This window comes from Toxorhynchites rutilus, chromosome 3 (genome assembly GCF_029784135.1).
Source record: "Toxorhynchites rutilus septentrionalis strain SRP chromosome 3, ASM2978413v1, whole genome shotgun sequence".
NCBI lineage: Eukaryota > Metazoa > Arthropoda > Insecta > Diptera > Culicidae > Toxorhynchites > Toxorhynchites rutilus.
The window spans coordinates 102,380,360-102,398,902 of record NC_073746.1 but is presented as its reverse complement, the minus strand read 5'-3'; the positions used below and the strand labels follow the sequence as shown (position 1 = coordinate 102,398,902).

At 37.6% G+C, this 18,543-nt stretch overlaps 2 protein-coding genes across 7 annotated transcripts in view; both read left to right on the top strand.

The window, feature by feature from the left end:
- The first annotated feature begins 4,201 nt into the window (after positions 1–4,201).
- LOC129778177 (uncharacterized) lies at positions 4,202–6,596 on the top strand. Of its 2 annotated transcripts, XM_055784915.1 has the most exons (5): positions 4,202–4,307; positions 4,382–4,671; positions 5,056–5,098; positions 5,152–5,679; positions 5,747–6,596. In XM_055784915.1, the coding sequence occupies exons 4-5, from the start codon at positions 5,153–5,155 to the stop codon at positions 6,285–6,287; spliced, it is 1,068 nt and encodes a 355-aa protein (XP_055640890.1). In that variant the 5' UTR covers positions 4,202–4,307; positions 4,382–4,671; positions 5,056–5,098; position 5,152; the 3' UTR covers positions 6,288–6,596. The 2 variants fall into 2 exon arrangements, with proteins under 2 accessions (XP_055640890.1, XP_055640891.1); XM_055784916.1 differs by lacking the exons at positions 4,202–4,307; positions 4,382–4,671 and having other exon boundaries at positions 4,961–5,098.
- Positions 6,597–10,453: 3,857 nt separating this feature from the next.
- Positions 10,454–18,543, top strand: part of LOC129774629 (serine/threonine-protein kinase GL21140) — a 97,659-nt gene continuing 89,569 nt past the window's right edge. For 4 of the 5 annotated variants that reach the window (XR_008742740.1, XM_055778409.1, XM_055778408.1 and 1 more), the window contains exon 1: positions 10,454–10,893. The gene's annotated coding sequence lies outside the window, so the exon portion shown is untranslated. Of the gene's footprint in view, positions 10,894–11,092; positions 11,210–18,543 lie in introns of those variants that run through there. The other variant, XM_055778407.1, reaches the window with a different exon arrangement.

Sequence of the window (18,543 nt, the reverse complement as noted above, 5' to 3'; positions counted from 1 at the left end):
AGTTTTTATTTTACTGTCTAAAATTTTCAAAAGGATCGGTCTACTGGGCGAATTTCTACAGCGTTTTTTCCCTGATGCAATTTGATGTGACACACCCTTTAATATTAGATCGCAAATGAAGCCATATTATATCATATTAGAAAATTGACATATCAAGATCCGCGATGTCGTATGTACAATGTCGACATCTGATGGTGATATGAGGATCTAGATAGGCAAATTAATCTCTACTAAATCAGTGTGCCCGAAAGCAGCTTTAAATTACTAAAATTTGAATGAAAATTTTTACTTCATGTTATTTGGTTACTTAAAAAACGTAGCACTGAACCAACAAAATACAATAGACGACTAGGAGTGACGTATCCGATTGTATCTTTTTCGTATTATATGAACGAGTTTTTATTACTCTAGAATTATACGAGGTCTGTTCAAAAAATCTCTCACTCATGCTGACAAGTACGGCTATTTTGAATGTTCAGTTAATTTTTGACAACTGCTATTCTTATATGTGTTTTGGTTCATCTTCGATTTTTGCCTATTGCAAAAATAGATCAAAGAATCTGTATCAAATTTTGTGAGAAAAACAAAATTAAGTGCGCGAACACATTCCAAATGTCAATTGTGACATTATAGGGTTCTCTATCATACCTTGTATATCAAAAGCCTTGATATTTGAAATGAATATACCTTAAGGCTGATTTAGACGATGCCAGTCAGCGCTCTAGTTGAAGTATCCAGTGAACAGAGAACAGACACTCTGTTCAAGTTACTTGTACCAGTATCGAACAAGTAATTGGCCTCTAACTTGAACAGAGTGTCTGTTCTCTATTCACTGGATACTTCAACTAGAGCGCTGACTGGCATCGTCTAAATCAGCCTTTATTACTAAAGAGCACCTTGAGGGAGAAAGAAAGTTGACAGTTGCGGTGCAATGTACAGGAAGGTAATAGCTGATTTAAATGCTGATTTAGACGATGCCAGTCAGCGCTCTAGTTGAAGTATCCAGTGAACAGAGAACAGACACTCTGTTCAAGTTACTTGTACCAGTATCGAACAAGCAATTGGCCTCTAACTTAAACAGAGTGTCTGTTCTCTATTCACTGAATACTTCAACTAGAGCGCTGACTGGCATCGTCTAAATCAGTCTTTACACATTGACCAGTAATTGGCGCCAGTTACTTGAACGTCAACGGCACGCCATATTTAGATCACCAGTTGACTGGTGCTGTGCGTTCATACACATTTTCAGCAACTGGACAGCTTGGCTGTCACTTTATCCTCGATGACGAAAGACCTTGTCGACGTCTGGTGGCGATAACCATTTTGGGAGGCAAATTAATCTTTATCGGTTTTGTAGGCCCGGAGGCAGTTTTAAATTGTCAAAATTTGAATGAAAAATTTTACTTCTTGTTAATTCACTAATTAAAACACGTCGTACTGAACCTTCATCAGCTGTTTTTATATAAATTTCCTGATATTTCCATATGATTTCATTGTCTATTATCATTTTCGCTTCACAATTCGAACACATGAAGCACAATGCCGTCAACGCGAATGAAGATTCTTCCATGTATACGTTGAGGGAATTGAATTTGATGTTCCTTGTACCATCGAACCATCCAGTGTTGGCAAATGTACAAATTTATCCGGAAAGGTATATTTTTTCAGTTTTTTTTTGTTTTGTTTTGTACGGTAAGAACACAGATTTTTCTCATAAAGCACCGATAGGAACTGTTTTTAAACGGTTTTATTTAGCTTGCCCTGTAATTTGTATGTTTCTATGTTTGTACGTTTATATGTTTGTAACATGTTTGTCTGTAGTGCTTTACCATATGAATAGAAATATGTGCATGTAATCCGCCATTTTGTAGTGGCCGCCATTTTAGATTTGCATTTTTCATAAATAACAGTATTCTACTAGTCAAGCCTTTTCATTTGATACCCATATTAAAAGGGTTTTGAGAAAATATGTGAACGACCGTTTTGTGATGGCGGCCATTTTGGATTTGCATTTCTCTTGAATAACTGTGTTCTACTAGTCAAGCCCTTTCATTTGATACCAATATTGACCGGGTTTTGAGAAAATATGTGAACCACCGTTTTGTGGAGGCGGCCATTTTGGATTTGCATTCCTCATGCATAACTGTGTTCTACTAGTCAAGCCCTTTGATTTGATACCCATGTTGATGGGGTTTTGAGAAAATATGTAATCCGCCATTTTGTAGCAGCCGCCATCTTGGATTTTTAAAATAATGAAATACCCAGTTTTATAATGACTGCAGAGATAAAGGTGTGTTCCAAATTTCAGACCGATCGGTCAACAGGAAGGGGGTTAAATTTCTTTTAATGTGATAAAGCGCTACAAACAAACATGTTACAAACATACAAACATACAAATTACAGAGCAAGCCAAATAACACCGTTTAATAATTGTTTTCACCATAGCCGAAAAAGATTTTTCCCCTTCCAGTACAAATAAATATGTGGCAACACTGAAACTACCTGGCATTTCGATTTCACACAAATCTCGCGTAACTTTTGAAAAGGTCCTATGTAACAAATGTAAACAAATCGAGTTAATGGATGCACGCTATTAGTCTTCAATCATTGAATGCATTACAAAAACAATCGTTCACGTATCTATTTTCTTCACCGCCGATACAAAAAATATCCAATGTACAGATTCGGATTTTAAGCACCCAGCTGTTACTTCGGACGCCACTTTCCTCCGATGCCCGAATCGTCCGAAGTAACAAAGCAGTCAAAACAACACGAAGTCGTACTTCGGTCGTTTTGAGTTTTTGTTTCTTACAGTAGTTGTTATCGATTTCAGTTCAATTCAACGGGTGATAACAATAATAATCTGCCTTTAGAACGAAATGCTGATTTTTTTTATTGTTGTTTAGTAGTTAGTTTCAAATTCTTATCGTGCAACGTAATATGTCCAATGTGCAAACGCGGGCAGTCAAAACGTCCAATGTAACATTTTTCGCTCCTTGGCTTCAACTTTAAACTCAAATCACGGAACAACAGCTACGATTGGTTTTGGAGAGCTATTCTTGATCGCTAGTGTTGAGAGGAGCGATAAAGATCGATAACTTTTAAGACAATTCGCGGAATAATGTTCGGGTCTTCAACTTCGTTTTTCTCGAGTTGACGAAAATGTTCATTGGACCTTTTCAAAAGTTACGCGAGAAATGTCTAATATCAACGCATGTAAAACGCACTGTTTGGAAGCAATTGTCATTTATCTATTGGCGCCAGTATCTAGAAAATTTTTTTTCGCTGGCGTGGCTAATTACTTGTGCGATACTTGCGCAAGTAACTGGAGCCGGGTGTTTACATGGCTCTAATAACTAGACTCTAGTGATTGGATTCTTCTACTAGCAAGTTGACTGGCACCGTCTAAATCAGCCTTAAAGGCTGAAGGCTGATTTAGACGATGCCAGTCAGCGCTCTAGTTGAAGTATCCAGTGAATAGAGAACAGACACTCTGTTCAGGTTAGAGGCCAATTAAGGCTGATTTAGACGATGCCAGTCAGCGCTCTAGTTGAAGTATCCAGTGAGCAGAGAACAGACACTCTGTTCATGTTCCTTGTACCAGTATCGAACAAGTAATTGGCCTCTATCTTAAACAGAGTGTCTGTTCTCTATTCACTGGATACTTCAACTAGAGCGCTGACTGGCATCGTCTAAATCAGCCTTTACTTGTTCGATACTGGTACAAGTAACTTGAACAGATAGTCTGTTCTCTGTTCACTGGATACTTCAACTAGAGCGCTGACTGGCATCGTCTAAATCAGCCTTAAGCTTCATAAGAGGAAAGGGACAGACTCGAAAAGCGGACGGACAGAGTTCGGATAGGGGCAGACGGGTGTTAACGGAACTAGTGAACTAGGTATTTTCAGACATCTGATGGATTTACCTTGGAGCGAAATTCTGTTGCGATCAGTTCCTCCTGCTAGCATTTATAGAGATTCACATCTAATTGGACTTGCAATGCGGCACGAATAGTTGGACATTTGATCCTCTAATTGGACATTTATGTAAACATTCTTTGTTCAAGATTCTACAACACAATAAATATTTAGGAGTGTTTTAACTGTGGTAATGGGTCTGTAATATATCTATGGTCTGGATGTGTACGAACAGGAGAGCGGAGAGAATAAAGACGGTTATACGAGATTGTAGAATCGACAACACTGGTGTTTATTTGATTGTGTTGTTTTCACAAATTGGCGACGATTGTGGGACGATAATTTGTAGTGAGTGGAAAGGATTTCTTCTGGATTAACAATCATCAGCTGGTAAGTGGACAAAAATTGATTTGGTTGCGGAAATTTGCTGAAAAAATTAAATATTTTTCCATACCTTTCATCAGAAGGTTGGTGGAGAAAGCTCTTGATTGACGCTACTGACGCGCATATGAAAAAGCTCTGCACGGTGAGAGCGAGTGAAACTTTTTCTTGGAAATGAAAGAGAAAGGCGCATGTAAGCCTGGATGATCTGCGACTTGACAGCAGGGCACGCGACGAGAAAGCGGTAAGATCTGCGGCTTGACAGCAGGGCTCGCGACGAGAAAGCGGTGAGATTTGCGACTTGACAGCAACACGGAATGCTTCGTGACTAGTGAGCGATGAGCAACAAGAAAGTTTCGGCAACGAGTGAGCGGTGAGATATTCTGCTTGGAAAAGGCACACGTTGTCGTGACCAAGGCGCTTGCATAAATGTAGAACAGGTGAAGCAACATCATCACTTCAGGAAGAAGGGGATTACATTTTGTGGAGCGGGGGTTGTTTGTTTTGTTATTGCTAGGATACGCCATTTTTGCATTTTCACGTGCAAGAGTAGTGGATATGAGAATGAAATTCTACAAAATCATTCTTTCTTTTTCACATAAATTCGCGAAACCCGAACATAGTAGGCATCGTTCGAATAAGCGTCGTAGCAGTTTGGCTGAAAGTGCATTTCATATGATTGTTTCACCTGGTACATATAGAGGCGCCTTGGTCGTGACGAGAAAAGCGAATAAGTTTATTGATTGGATGTAAACAGGTCTGTGAACGATTGAAAAATAGGTTTGATTTAACGAGAAGAGGTAAAATATTGAGATAGATTATTAGAATCAATTGTAATTGATATTGTTTTAAGGATGGATACGCTGAAGGGTTTCTCGACCCTACCATCATTCTCGTACGCGGATGTGCCGCTGGCCAAACGCCGCAGTAAGTGTCATGTCTGGAAAAGAGGGTTTGAAATTTGTCTCCATGCTTCCAAGGTGACGAATGTCATTGAAAAGAAAGACCTACTACTTGCTCAAGGTGGGTTCGGACTTCAGGAAATATTTTTTAACACTCCTGGAGCGGCCGTAGAAGAAGACAAAAATAACGGTATCGATCCGTATGAGGTGGCCATCCCAAAGCTGGATTGTTATTTTGCACCCCAACGCCATGAAGCATACGAGCGGTATATCTTCTGGGCCACGCAGCCTGAGACCGACGAGGGTTTGGAGAAGTTTTTAATGAGAGTTCAGGTTCATGCCAGTAAATGCAATTTCGGGATGTCAGCAACCGCAAGCAGTGGCATTGCGGTGATCGATAAGATGCTGCAATTCGTACCTCCGCCGCTGCGGGAAAAACTTCTCCAAGATTCCAACTTGACTATCGAAGAAATGATCAAGTAAGTTAACGCACACGAGACCTCTCGATCGGCTAGTAATCAAATCAGTGGTAATAATATTCTTCAGAATACACCCAAATCAACGGAAACAATGTAAAGCATTCGGGGATCCTGCATGTATTGTGGGCGTTCTCATGGGCCAGACCAGTGCCCGACATGGAATAAAACCTGCGGGAACTGCCACAAAAGAGGACATTTTCGAGTCGTTTGTCTTAATCGTCCTGCCAGGGGACCGGGAAATTTCGTACCATCATCTTATCCGGCATTGTCATCGACCTACGCGTCGACAACAGGAGAAAAAAAACGCTGAAGAGGACCCACGTACAAGCTTCTCCACGGCCACTGGGTATTCGAGCGGCAGACCAGCACAAAATAAGATCACGAGGTATGCGCGGAAGGTACATGCTATTGACGATGTGGAAGTTAATAACGAAGAGGTCGAACTTGTCGAAATGGTTCATGATTCGGAGGAATTGGTTTGGGCCAATGTTGGCGGTGTACTAATTGAAATGCAGATCGATTCAGGTGTACAGTCAAACATAATTGACGATCAAACTTGGGATGTGATGATTCGTAAGGGAGTACATACAATCGGGGTAAAACAGTAACCAGATCGGAGATTCAGAGCGTATGCACAGAAGGATTGCCTAGTTGTAACCAACATGTTTGACACAGAAATCTCCATCCGCGATGGGTCAAAGCAACTGAAAACGGTAGCACGTTTCTACGTTGTTAAGGATGGTCCTCAGCCTCTAATGGGGAAGAACACCGCAAAGCAGCTGGGTGTTTTGATGGTTGGACTTGCAAGTAAACAAGAAACAGTTCAACATGTAGACATTTTGCGACCATTTCCAAGCATCCGTGGTGTGAAAATACATATCCCGGTTTACATGTCAGTAGAGCCTGTCCCCCAATGATTCCGACGATTGCCTTTCGCAACTCTGCAGCATGTGGATGACAAGTTGAAAGAATTGTTGTTCAAGGACATAATAGAACGAGTTGTGGAACCAAGTCGCTGGATATCGCCAATGGTTGTCGTTGTCAAGGACAGTGGTGATATTCGACTATGCATCGACATGCGCAAAGTCAATAAGGCGATTCTCCGCGAAACCCATCCGCTTCCGACCATCGAAGACGTTCGCTCGAAGCTGAATGGGGCGCTTTTCTTTTCAAAACTGGACATCAAGGATGCGTTCTACCAGCTTGAGTTGGACGACGGAAGTAAACCATTGATGACGTTCATTACTCACAAAGGTAACTGCGATTAATTTGGATATATGATTACAGAGTTGTTATTAAATAAGACTTGTAATGATTTTACTTATGGTTGTTTTAACCATAACGAGCACATACTTAAAACTTATGACAAGGTAGATAATACTAGTATATTGCTTTATTTATTTGCGTGCAAGGCTTATTCAGATATAAAATGCTCGTGTTACTTCACGGATCGCGGTAACAAAGCAGATGGGAGTAGCTTTTCCAAATTCGTAGTGTCCTTTATTGTTCAATGTTCGGATCACTTTAAATTCCTGTTCATATAAATAAAATATTTTATGTTTAGGATAAGTTTTAAATAAATATTTCTTACGTTTTAGTGCTTCTTCCCTATCTTTTATCCTTCATTTATACTTCCACTAACTGTCTGTTCCGACTTCCGATTGATTGTTTCCCTAATTAATATATGTGTTGAATGTGGCGTTTTAAATTAGTTCAAGCAAATTGATTGTGCTTACCACGTACTCAAAATTTATACTAACCAATCCGTACTTTTAGATTAAGTTAGATAAGATTTAGAATAAGTATCTAAAACATAGACTTATTAATTTAGGTAGAAATAGGCTATATTAAATAATTAAATACCTTCGATAAAGATTAATTTTAGTACACTTTTATAAATACAGCGATATAATCTCTTCTATTCACCTTCTAACTTTGATAAAACAATCTTTATTTCTATAGATTTCTTTTGTTTATTCTCTGGGACTTTTGACAGTTGCTTTTGTTTTTTTTCTCTCTTTCTCTATCCCTATCTCTCTATTTGCATCGACACACCCCAACCCAACACAGACCAATTTCGCCCGTTCATAGAGACGCTGCTGTTGTGGGAGCGTTCGACACCGAGGGGTCCGGTGACAGCTCGTGTTTGGAATATCGTGTGCTCCGGAGATGTTTCAGAAAGTTCTTGAACAAATCTTATCGCACTGTAGGAATGTCATCAATTTCATCGACCACGTAGTCATAGCAGGAAAAACGGAGCAAGAGCACGATGCTTCGCTGAAGCAGGTTCTTGATAAGTTGCGATCCTACGGTGTTCTTCTGAACCAATCAAAATGCGTTTTCAAATTGACTCCAACCAATTCTGAGGAAGTTCGCAGTTTTCTTGGCTTAGTAAATAACGTAGGGGCTTTCATTCCGTTTCCACTCCGGGAGCTCACCAAGAAACTGAATTTAAATGGGGTGTCGAAGAGCAGGCAGCATCTCGTACGAGCCATAGGAAGCGTAGAAAGCTTGTCCCATTTCGATCCAAAATCAAGAGTTGTGGTTTCAAATCTACCTCATCGGTGTTCGGTTTGAACTAGAGACTGACCACAAGCCCTCAGAAGCTATATTCTCACCTGATTCATCGCCGTGTCTCCGAATCGAACGTTGAGTTCTGAGACTTCAGCCATGTAATTACGAAGTTGTGTACCGCAAAGGCAAATCGAATATTGCCGATCCATTGCCACGCATTTCGCAACCATTAGAAACGTTATCATTTGACCCAGATTCCGAGGTCTACGTTCGTAGTGTCCTAGAACTGGCTGCTATCGACCTGAATGAACTTGAAACAGCGTCTTCCAACGACCCAGAGCTATCTCAATTGCGAAAGTGTTTGGATCGTGGGGTGTGGAATCATAAATCTGAGGCAATCAAGCTATATTACGCCTTTCGCCTTGGAAAAGTAAGAGACCTCGTAGTCAGAGGATCAAGAGAACGGTTTGGTTGAGCGCCAAAACCGGTCACTTGTCAAAAGGCTCAAGATCAGCCAGGCTCTGAAACGCGATTGAAAGCATGATATGCTTATCTACCTATTGATGTACTACTCAACACCTCATAGTACCACCGGAAAGACCCCAAGCGAGCTAATGTACGGGCGAAAGATTCGGACAAAACACCTACCTTGCAAGTCGTGAGCACTGCTGTACCGCTTACTGACTATAGAGATCGAGATCATGTTGCGAAGAAGAAGGGAAAGGAGAGAGAAAATGAACGACGTAGGGTGAAACCGTCGAACATTAAAGTCGGAGCTAAGGTGTTTGTAAAGAATGTTCTTCACGGTAATAAGCTGACTCCAACGTTCAATCCCACCATTATGACAGTGGAGGCTCATCAGGAAACAGGAAAAGTTTACGATAGAAATTCTAGCCACCTGAAAAAAGTAGTTCTTCCAGAAGTCATCGTTCCTAATAGAAGTATATCGTTCGGTTAGTTGTATTTCAGATATATGTCAATGTTGTTATTTACAGGATCTGGCCAGGTTACAACAGAGCCTTAGATTTCGGATAATGTCGAGCAGTCTGATGATTTACCGATTGATGAACCGCAGAAGCCAGAGGAGACAGCTAACGCTGAAGCAGCTACTGTCATGCAGCAGTCACGAACCGCCAATCGTGGTAGATCTCAATGCACTATCAGGTTACAATGAATGTTTTGTGAAATAATAACTGTTATAGAAAAGGGGAAGGGAAGGTATTGAATTAGAGAGACTTTAAACTCTGAGAGTTCATTCGTCTCTCGAAAAGGGGAGATGTGGTAATGTAATATATCTATGCTCCGGATGTGTACGAACAGGAGAGCGGAGAGAATGAAGATGGATATACGAGATTGTAGAATCGACTACACTGGTGTTTATTTGATCGTGTAGTTTTCACATCAATCATTTTACTTCATTATGTATTTTGCACACCTTTCGAATGGTTATTTGTTGGATTTTTATGTTTTTTTTGTTTTAACTTGTTTATCACATTGTGTTGTGTCTGTTGATGTCCAATTTATAGTCACAACCAAGGAAAGTAGAGTGGAAGGTAAAACGTAATGTCAGAATTGCCGTTCGGACGTATCCCGTAAGTTTGAACTTATTTACATAGATGGTATCCAAACAACACTAAACATTGACTACAGTTTCGCCGGCACGGTTGATTGTCGTTATGAACCAGCACAAAAAACAAAGCTTCAAATTATGCGCCACATCCCTGAATCACATTAGCCGAGCCAGCTGGCGGAAGCATATGCATAAAGGTTACTAGGTTACTATTTTCAACAACTGTTTATTTATTATAATGCTTCAAATACCTTCGACGAAATCAAATGTAACCATACCAACGTAAGTAATAACATAAACAAATCCAAACTTTTCGTCTTGCCATTCCTCAAACGTCTTTTCTAAATAGTGTAAATTACGAGCCACCTGTTAACTCCACCATCTTGGTCACAACTGCCTCTAATGCGACACTGAGACCCAAATTGAAAGTTGCCACCAAACTGAGTGGTGGCCCGATATGTCCAATTAGAGGCGGATCACTGTATTTGTCTTTCACAACAAATAATCGCCCAGCTCTATTTTTGAACCGAAAAAAACGTCGCACGTCGTCAGTAGCGAAATATCAATTCGCGGTCGCCGAATGGACACCACTACACAGTTGGGGGCCAGGTTTTCTCCTTCTCTCTGGCTCTGATAATCAGTGTATCCCTGTCGCACTACTTTGGTGCGTCTGGAGAGATTATCCATTGTGGTTCGATGTGTCAGTTCTGTGTTGTCTGTCGGTCCAGCCGTGTTGTTTGCTCGCGGTGTATTTCTTCTTTCTAAATATTCCAATCATCACCATCATCATCGTGTCTGAAACATTGGTCATGATTGTGAATTTTTGCTGCCCTAATCCATAATCATTCCATGGAGAAAAATAGTGGATAGTGAAATCGTAGTATTTATCTGCCTTTACCGTTGTGTGTGAAAACTACATTCTATAATTCGTATTTGATTGTCGCATCCGAAGTGTGTGTATCTCCAGATCTTGGCACAGCAAGAAAAGGAAAGGTTCGCAGATTCCTGTTTTTCGCGTGTTTTCCTTGTGCAATCGCGTGTGCCGCCTGTGAAAAGTTGAAACTCCCTGCAGTTTTGGGGCTTGGAAACGTATTTCCCCCACCCACTCGCCGCACACCGTCTTCGCCACGGTAAGAAAAGGGCCTGAAGATGGTCCACACATAAGTTAGAGAAAAAAATATTCATTATGGATGATTGAAAAGTGGTGTGAAAGTAGTGATTTTTCATTGTCATTTTGTGCGAGCCACTGGAAAGAGCTTCCAGAAGTCGGGTGTGTGTGCTTTAGGGGGGAGAAAATAAAAATGAAGGAGGCGCAGAAGGCAGTGGCAGTCATGGCAGTGCTTTTCTAAGTATTATTTGGCCATACGAAGTGCGGCCCTCGATGATTGGTATCCATATCGTGATCATCATTAAAAGGCGAATCCGAGTTCGTAGCGTAGTATCCTCGTATGTATACGATTGCGGCATTAATTGTGTTTATTTGACGTATGACTTTTTGTTTGTAAGCTGGGGGCTCATCTCGGGTGGAAAGGGTTGCCAGAATCAAGATCTGAATATTATTCTTGAGAAACAAAAAAAAATGAGTAGAAACAACGGAGTAAACATCAGTGAATTGAATTATCAATTTTGGCAAAATATCAATCTACCTCCCATGTACAGTTGGCCATAATAAACGGTTTGTTTTATTGATTACCAATTATTTCAAATTTAGAATATACTTCACTTCGGAAAATAGTTCAATCCGGTAACATTGCTGAGCATGCTCAAGTGAGCGGCAGGTATTTCCTTGCAACGCTTAAAAAGAAGGAAAGGCATTTTCCTCTTAATGCCATGTGACTAGACACCGGTGTTTACTTACTTTTTGCTTACCATTTTCACAAACCAGTCAAAATATGCTCGGTATGCCAAGGATTTTCAGCATGTGCAAAAAAAAAGAGCAAATATGATTCATGAATATCAGCGATGAAGTTAATGAGACATCATTTGTCTACTATGTATGTTTGCGGAATTTTCTTCATTTTGTGCAATCTCATGAGAAAGGCGTCGTAAATCGTTCACTTTCCGCAGCTAATTAAATGCCAAGTGTTCACTTAAGGTTTAACACTTAAAACCTTTTAAGATCGAGCCAGTTTCCACGTAATCAACCAATCATATACATCGGGAAACCCAACACGCTCACTATGGAGCATAATTGATTTCCGGACAAAATAAGCGCTCGATGGGTGGTGGCGCTGAGCAATTGCCGCTAGCTTTCTCACCCGATCGTATACTTACGTATACGTCTACACAGCCGCCCGTCACCCGGGGGAAAACTGGTCTCCACCGTTTGGATTGCCATGGTATTGGGAAAAGAGCCGCTTCAGAGGTTGTAGTTAAGGAGTCGCCGGTACCTGGCGGTTGCTCTTCTGTACTTTTCGGAATGTTTAATGGATGTGTGCAGTGGATCATATCGCAGAGTTGAAAGTCACAAATGGAATCTGAAAATCATAATAACCGAAACGTTGAAAGGAAGTCTATTGAAAACGAAGGTGGTGAGAGACTATATAAATCCATCTGCAATATCTCGTGATACATCGAGGCAAACGAAGGCCATTAGACTCTTCGATATACGCACTCCTCGGTTTCGCATGTGAGGCATGCCATATAATATATTATTCGCGCAATAAATTAACTCTAAGCTAACCAGGGTTGGTAAATCTTTCGGGTTAATTAAAATCTAATCGGGGATTTTCCGTCTATTAGTCTTTAGCATACGCTCGAAGCTTTAAAATAATTCAAATTCATAACATGTTCACAGGTCTCTCAGAATCATTGTCTAGATTATTTTCCATAAGATATAAGAAATATCAGTGTTTTTAAGCGATAATTTTGCAAGTAATAGTCAACTTTCGAAACTGGCATAAAAACGGAGTTCACCAACCAGTGCAGGTGAAACCACCACTTCATGGGGGTAACACCGGCACCACAGCAGTGGAACTCCATACAATTCACTGACTAAAAAGTGTCCACATTTTCATCGCTTGTTTACGCGAAGAATATATTTTTTAGGCACACTTGATTTGAAAGTGTATGGATTTCTAGCTGTCTTGACGCAAGGTCTTTAATGAAGAATGATAAGATGGGAAGGTTTATATAAACAAGTTTATAATTACATAAGTTTATTCAAATATTAATACTGCCTTTCTTTAACTTTCAGTGCAATTTCATGAAAATTTGAAAAATAAATTAAAAATGAAATGTTTTTTTAAACATTTTTTTCAGATGGTTATTAAAAATCCATGATTACCTTTGCTTTATTATTTACCCCCATTATTTGTTAATTTTTCCTGCTTTTCGTTCTTGACCTATCATTTTGACAATTCAATTTGAGAGGTTTAAAATTGCGACAAGATAGAAATTTGGTGCGAAAAAACGAATTGTATAAAATTTTCTAAGCTTTATAATTAAAGTTTCATTTCTGAGTTTGTTTGAATGACCGATTGAATTTAAGTCATAGAAGAATAAGATTTCATTTGATATGTCGATTTTTGGAATCGACTCCATGGTTAAAAAGTTATGACGTTTTAGAAGAAATCTTACTTACTTAATCAGCAAAAAGCCCCAGTGACATGTGCTGTACACAAAAGTCGTCTCCATTCACATGAATTTTATATTTTTTCCAACTCTTAACTTTCAAACTTATTTCAAGGATCAACATATCATATCTTTCTATTAATCCGCAAACATGCCTAGTAGTAACTTAAAAAACCAAACTCATAAACGACAAAAAGAGTCTTCGGTGGTATATTTTTTATATATTTTTTACAGTTTTACAGTACACATTCGCTTATTGGCGCTTTTTTAGTTGGAGTGCTTTTTAATTGGCGGTTCGCTAGTTAGAACACGCGCCAATCAAAAAGCAGTCATCCGTCATAATTGTATGTCAGTTTTACTCTGTTGTTCCAATGCCATTTTTATTGAAGGGTCTTTGAATGTTACACTTAAAAAAATTAAGGCACAGTATTGCAAAAGTTTTTAGTTTTGCAGTTTGTTGGACAAATGTTTTCGTTTAAAAATGTATATAAATATAAAGTGAATTATATCACATCCACTATTCAAGGAAGTCAATGATACTTATATTTTCTAGCATCAATCCAAAGGCAGTAATCCTTATTATTATTATGGTCGCACTAAAAGACATGAAAAACAACAAGAAAAACGCTAACTTTGAAATTTGTGGACTATTGTAGTATTACTTCAGCCATTCCATGCCAAACTGATATAGTGGTTTTCAGATCATCATGAAAATTGGTAGCTTGTTTTCGTTGCGGTAAAACATTGATCCTGTATTATTTTTTTTTGTGTGATTCGATTTTTTCACTGTTCCCAAAAATGACTTTTATCAAAAACTCATAACTTTTGAAACACTAAGCCGATTCAGATGATCGACACATCAAATTTAAGTTAATTTGCTAGTCTTTTTTGAAAAAAATATCAATCTTGCAAGAAGTTTGAATGTTGTTTTCGTAATTATTGATTGTATCCGTTTTTTATCGTTTACATGGTTTCGGGGCCAACGGCGCTAGAATTTTTTATATTTTTTTACTTGAAAATTGAGGATTTCTTACACATTTACATTTTTTACTCAAAATCAGATGTGCTCTTTTTTCTTTTTTGAGTTATAATTTCAACCGAGATGATTGATATATCAGATTAAAGCCAATGAGGTAGAATTTTTTGGAAAAATATTGCACTTGCGAAAAAAATTAATTTTATTTTCGTGATTAATAATTGTATCTATTTTTTATAGTTTACATGGTTTCGGGACCAAGGGCGCTATATTTTTTATATTTTTTCCTGAAATCTAGGGATTTTTACTTAACACATTAAAAAATCAGAAATGTGTTCTTTTTCGTTCTTGAGTTATGATTTTTCAAAGTTAACTTGTTTTTATATATATATATATATATTTATATATATAAAATATATAAAAAAACATAGTTTGGTGTTAATTTCCCCGGCAACTAAAAAACTGATTACTAGAAACTAATTGATGTTAAAGTTTCATTACCTTGTAAATTCTAGGTACAATACCAACAGAGGGTATTTAAAAAAATAAAAATGGCTTTTTACGGGGTGTGTTCGAAACTGAAAAAAATAAAATTTATTCAAAAATCATATTTATCTATCTAATCTATTTATATATCTAGTCGTATTATTGTATCATTCAATTTATTTCGATGAAAATGCTTTAAAATTTATCAACTGATGCTCTTACCGCATTTTATTTTTCTATTCAATGTCCAGTTTCTGTGGCGAAGCTTCATTCGTAAATTACACATTTGCCATTGGTGGAATATGACTATGAATATGTGTTATGAATAGCACAGCAAGTTATGATTACAATACATATGGGTTTATTTTGATAATGCGAATATTAACGACATTATACATAAACCGATACAAATGCATTATAATATTTGTCCACAGCACTTTCAGCGTCTATATATATTTTATTCAATTTTCAGTTCGTAATTTCTATCCCATTCGCCGTATTTATCATGATGATGTTAACATTAATAACATTATATATGAACCTCCCACCTTATATATGACGTCTCCCACCGTTTTAAAGACATCTTAACACTATGTTCAATTTTTAGAGCATAAACCATCTGTCAATTTTTTCACTGTTTACATTTTCTTGCCACAAATCGTTGCCACTTTTTTCTCTCATGTTCCACTTCTCTTCTCTGCCGGCACCCTTTGGGGTAAGACCATAATCTGAATTTGTCAATAAATATACTTGACAACAGTTTGAGTGCGGTAAACGCCAAATAGAAGATAGGGTAAATGATCTTGGTTTGTCCAATTTGGGGTGTTTTTACGCAACTAGTAAATGCAAATCGATTTTTCTTCATGAAAATCACACATGATCGATACAAGTTTGGGTTTGTTCAAAAGCCCCAAGTCTCTAGTTGCTAATACTACCATAAGGTGTTGAAATTATTCAAATCTTTATGTTTTTTAACGATTTTCCTTAAAGAAGAATTATGATCATGGTTTGACCACCTCTGATCATGGTTTGCCCAAAAAAATGATCATAGTTTGTCCGGTTTTAGAAATCTCCATTTTTGAATGAAAACATTCGAATTCACAATTAGATGTTGCATTTATCATTGCTTGAGTATACTGTCATCATATTGATTCATTCATAATTTAGGCTTTCTTCAGAATATTGCCTTTTCTTGGGCATTTTAGAAGTGTTCACCTCAACACAATCAACACAGAAAAACCATACTTCTGCTATGCGCGAAGCCCACCATAAACAAACATAAACAAACTGCAGCGCGCCAAGCGGTTGCCATAGAAATCATGTGGACAAAACAACATTATTGAATTGGACAACTCATGATCAGCATTGAGTTCATCAAAATGCGGTAATTTAATGGTTTAGTAATGTAAATCCGATACAAATGGTGAGCAAGCATGATGTTTACAATGTTTATAAGTGTTGTAATCCAGAAATGGTCTGAATACGTGCCAAATAATCATCTGATGATCGATTAAAAGTTAGCTCGAATGAGGGGCGCATTGACACAAATAAAAGGTGTATTTTATAATCCTTCAAAACATGTGATTTCGTAAAAATATACTATCAAACTACTATAAATCATGTAAAAGGCAATTTCATTTATATGTTTCGAAACATTCGAAGGCCTTATTTGACACAGGAGCGCTGAATTAGAGCATTCAAAAAAGTGGGCAAACCATGATCATATTTTCGACTGGACAAACCAAGATCATTTACCCTATTCTTTTTCTAGATGTCGTTGTCGAATATGGTTCGAATCGCTCAACCGATTCCGAAGATATGGTCGGAACAAGCCCAGGTGAACAATGAATGTGGAAAAAAAGTAATTTGAAATTTGGACAATTGCGGTACCTCAATTCAATTAATTAATAATTCAAACTCAAATTATAAAATTATTTGAAATTTTGGATAAAGAATGAAATGTGATGAAATTGAAATGAAATTATTTATGTTTTCAAACGAAATGTTTTTTTTTAATTGGGCATTTTAGAAGTGTTCACCTCAACACAATCAACACAGAAAAACCATACTTCTGCTATGCGTGAAGCACACCATAAACAAACATAAACAAACTGCAGCGCGCCAAGCGGTTGCCATAGAAATCATGTGGACAAAACAACATTATTGAATTGGACAACTCATGATCAGCATTGAGTTCATCAAAATGCGTTAATTTACTGAAATCTAATACCACATTGAACACTTCCGGGAATGTTCCGGAGACCCCCAAGTGGTCGGTTTTTTTACTTAAATCAATATTCGTCATACGACGCCTCCATTACATTTGGATTCGACCTCAAATCACTGAAAATATTGAGTTCATGATTGTAGCTAAATTTATTGAGGTTTTTGTGATTAGGATGACAATTAAACCAATACAATTTTTTTTGCTTGTAATTAGTTTATAACTCTTGTTGAGACCATCAATTTTATGCTCCCGTGGCTGAGTGGTTAGCGCCACACATCAGCATACCGGGGTTCGGGTTCGATTCCCGTTCCGACCGGGAGATTTTTCGTCAAAGAAATTTCTTCCGACTTGAACTTGCACTTCCGACTTGGTCACGCGTATTCTAGAGCTTGCCACTCCAGAATACATTCAATGCGTGTTTTTCGACAAAACTTTCTTTAAAAAATTGTTTGATATTTTTAAATGAAAACTTAGATAATTTACTATATTTAATTCTCTAACCAACATATTTTTAACCTACAAAGGACTTATAGTTTTTGAGTAAGGATTTCTCGAAAAAAAATCAAAAATTATAAAATTATTTGAAATTTTTATATGTTTCGAAATAAAGCGTCAAATTTCGATCAGAAATACGACATTTCTTTTTCCCCAACTCTATAGTTTCTGAAATATATGACCTTTATGTATGAAGAAACCTGAAAAAATAAAGTTTTACTCGTAACATTTTTCTGTGCAAATTCTTGCGTTCGACATGCTCTCGATATGTTTCTAAATAGAAAAAAGTTTGCAGAACATGTAAATCGCGCTAATTAAAAAAAACATTTCGTTTGAAAACATAAATAATTTCCTACATTTCATTCTTTATCCAAAATTTCAAATAATTTTATAATTTTTGATTTTTTTTCGAGAAATCCTTACTCAAAAACTATAAGTTCTTTGTAGGTTAAAAATATGTTGGTTAGAGAATTAAATATAGTAAATTATCTAAGTTTTCATTTAAAAATATCAAACAATTTTTTAAAGAAAGTTTTGTCGAAAAACACGCATTGAATGTATTCTGGAGTGGCAAGCTCTAGAATACGCGTGACCAAGTCGGAAGTGCAAGTTAAGAAAAATAATTGGTCCTTTTCAAAAAGTAGTCTAATTCTTTTTTGAAGATTTCAAGTATGCAGAGTTGCTTAAATTATCAATGTTTTCACACCCACAACGTTTCACTGCTATCTCAGATGGTGCTGTCAACTCCTAAGACGAGTTGGAATGAAATTCGTCAAATAAGAAGTATAATGGAAAGCGACGGACATTGAAATTCAATAATTTATTAAAATAAAGCATTTGTTTTTTCTCTAAAAAGAGTCGGTTAAGTTATGGAAAGGTACACATATACAGCCATTCCATGCCAAACCGATATAGTGGTTCTCAGATTTTCGTGAAAATTTGTAGTTTTGTTCTTTATCGCAAAACATTTGACCTGTATTTTTTCATTAGAGTGACCATTTCCATTTTTGGGGTTGTCCGAAA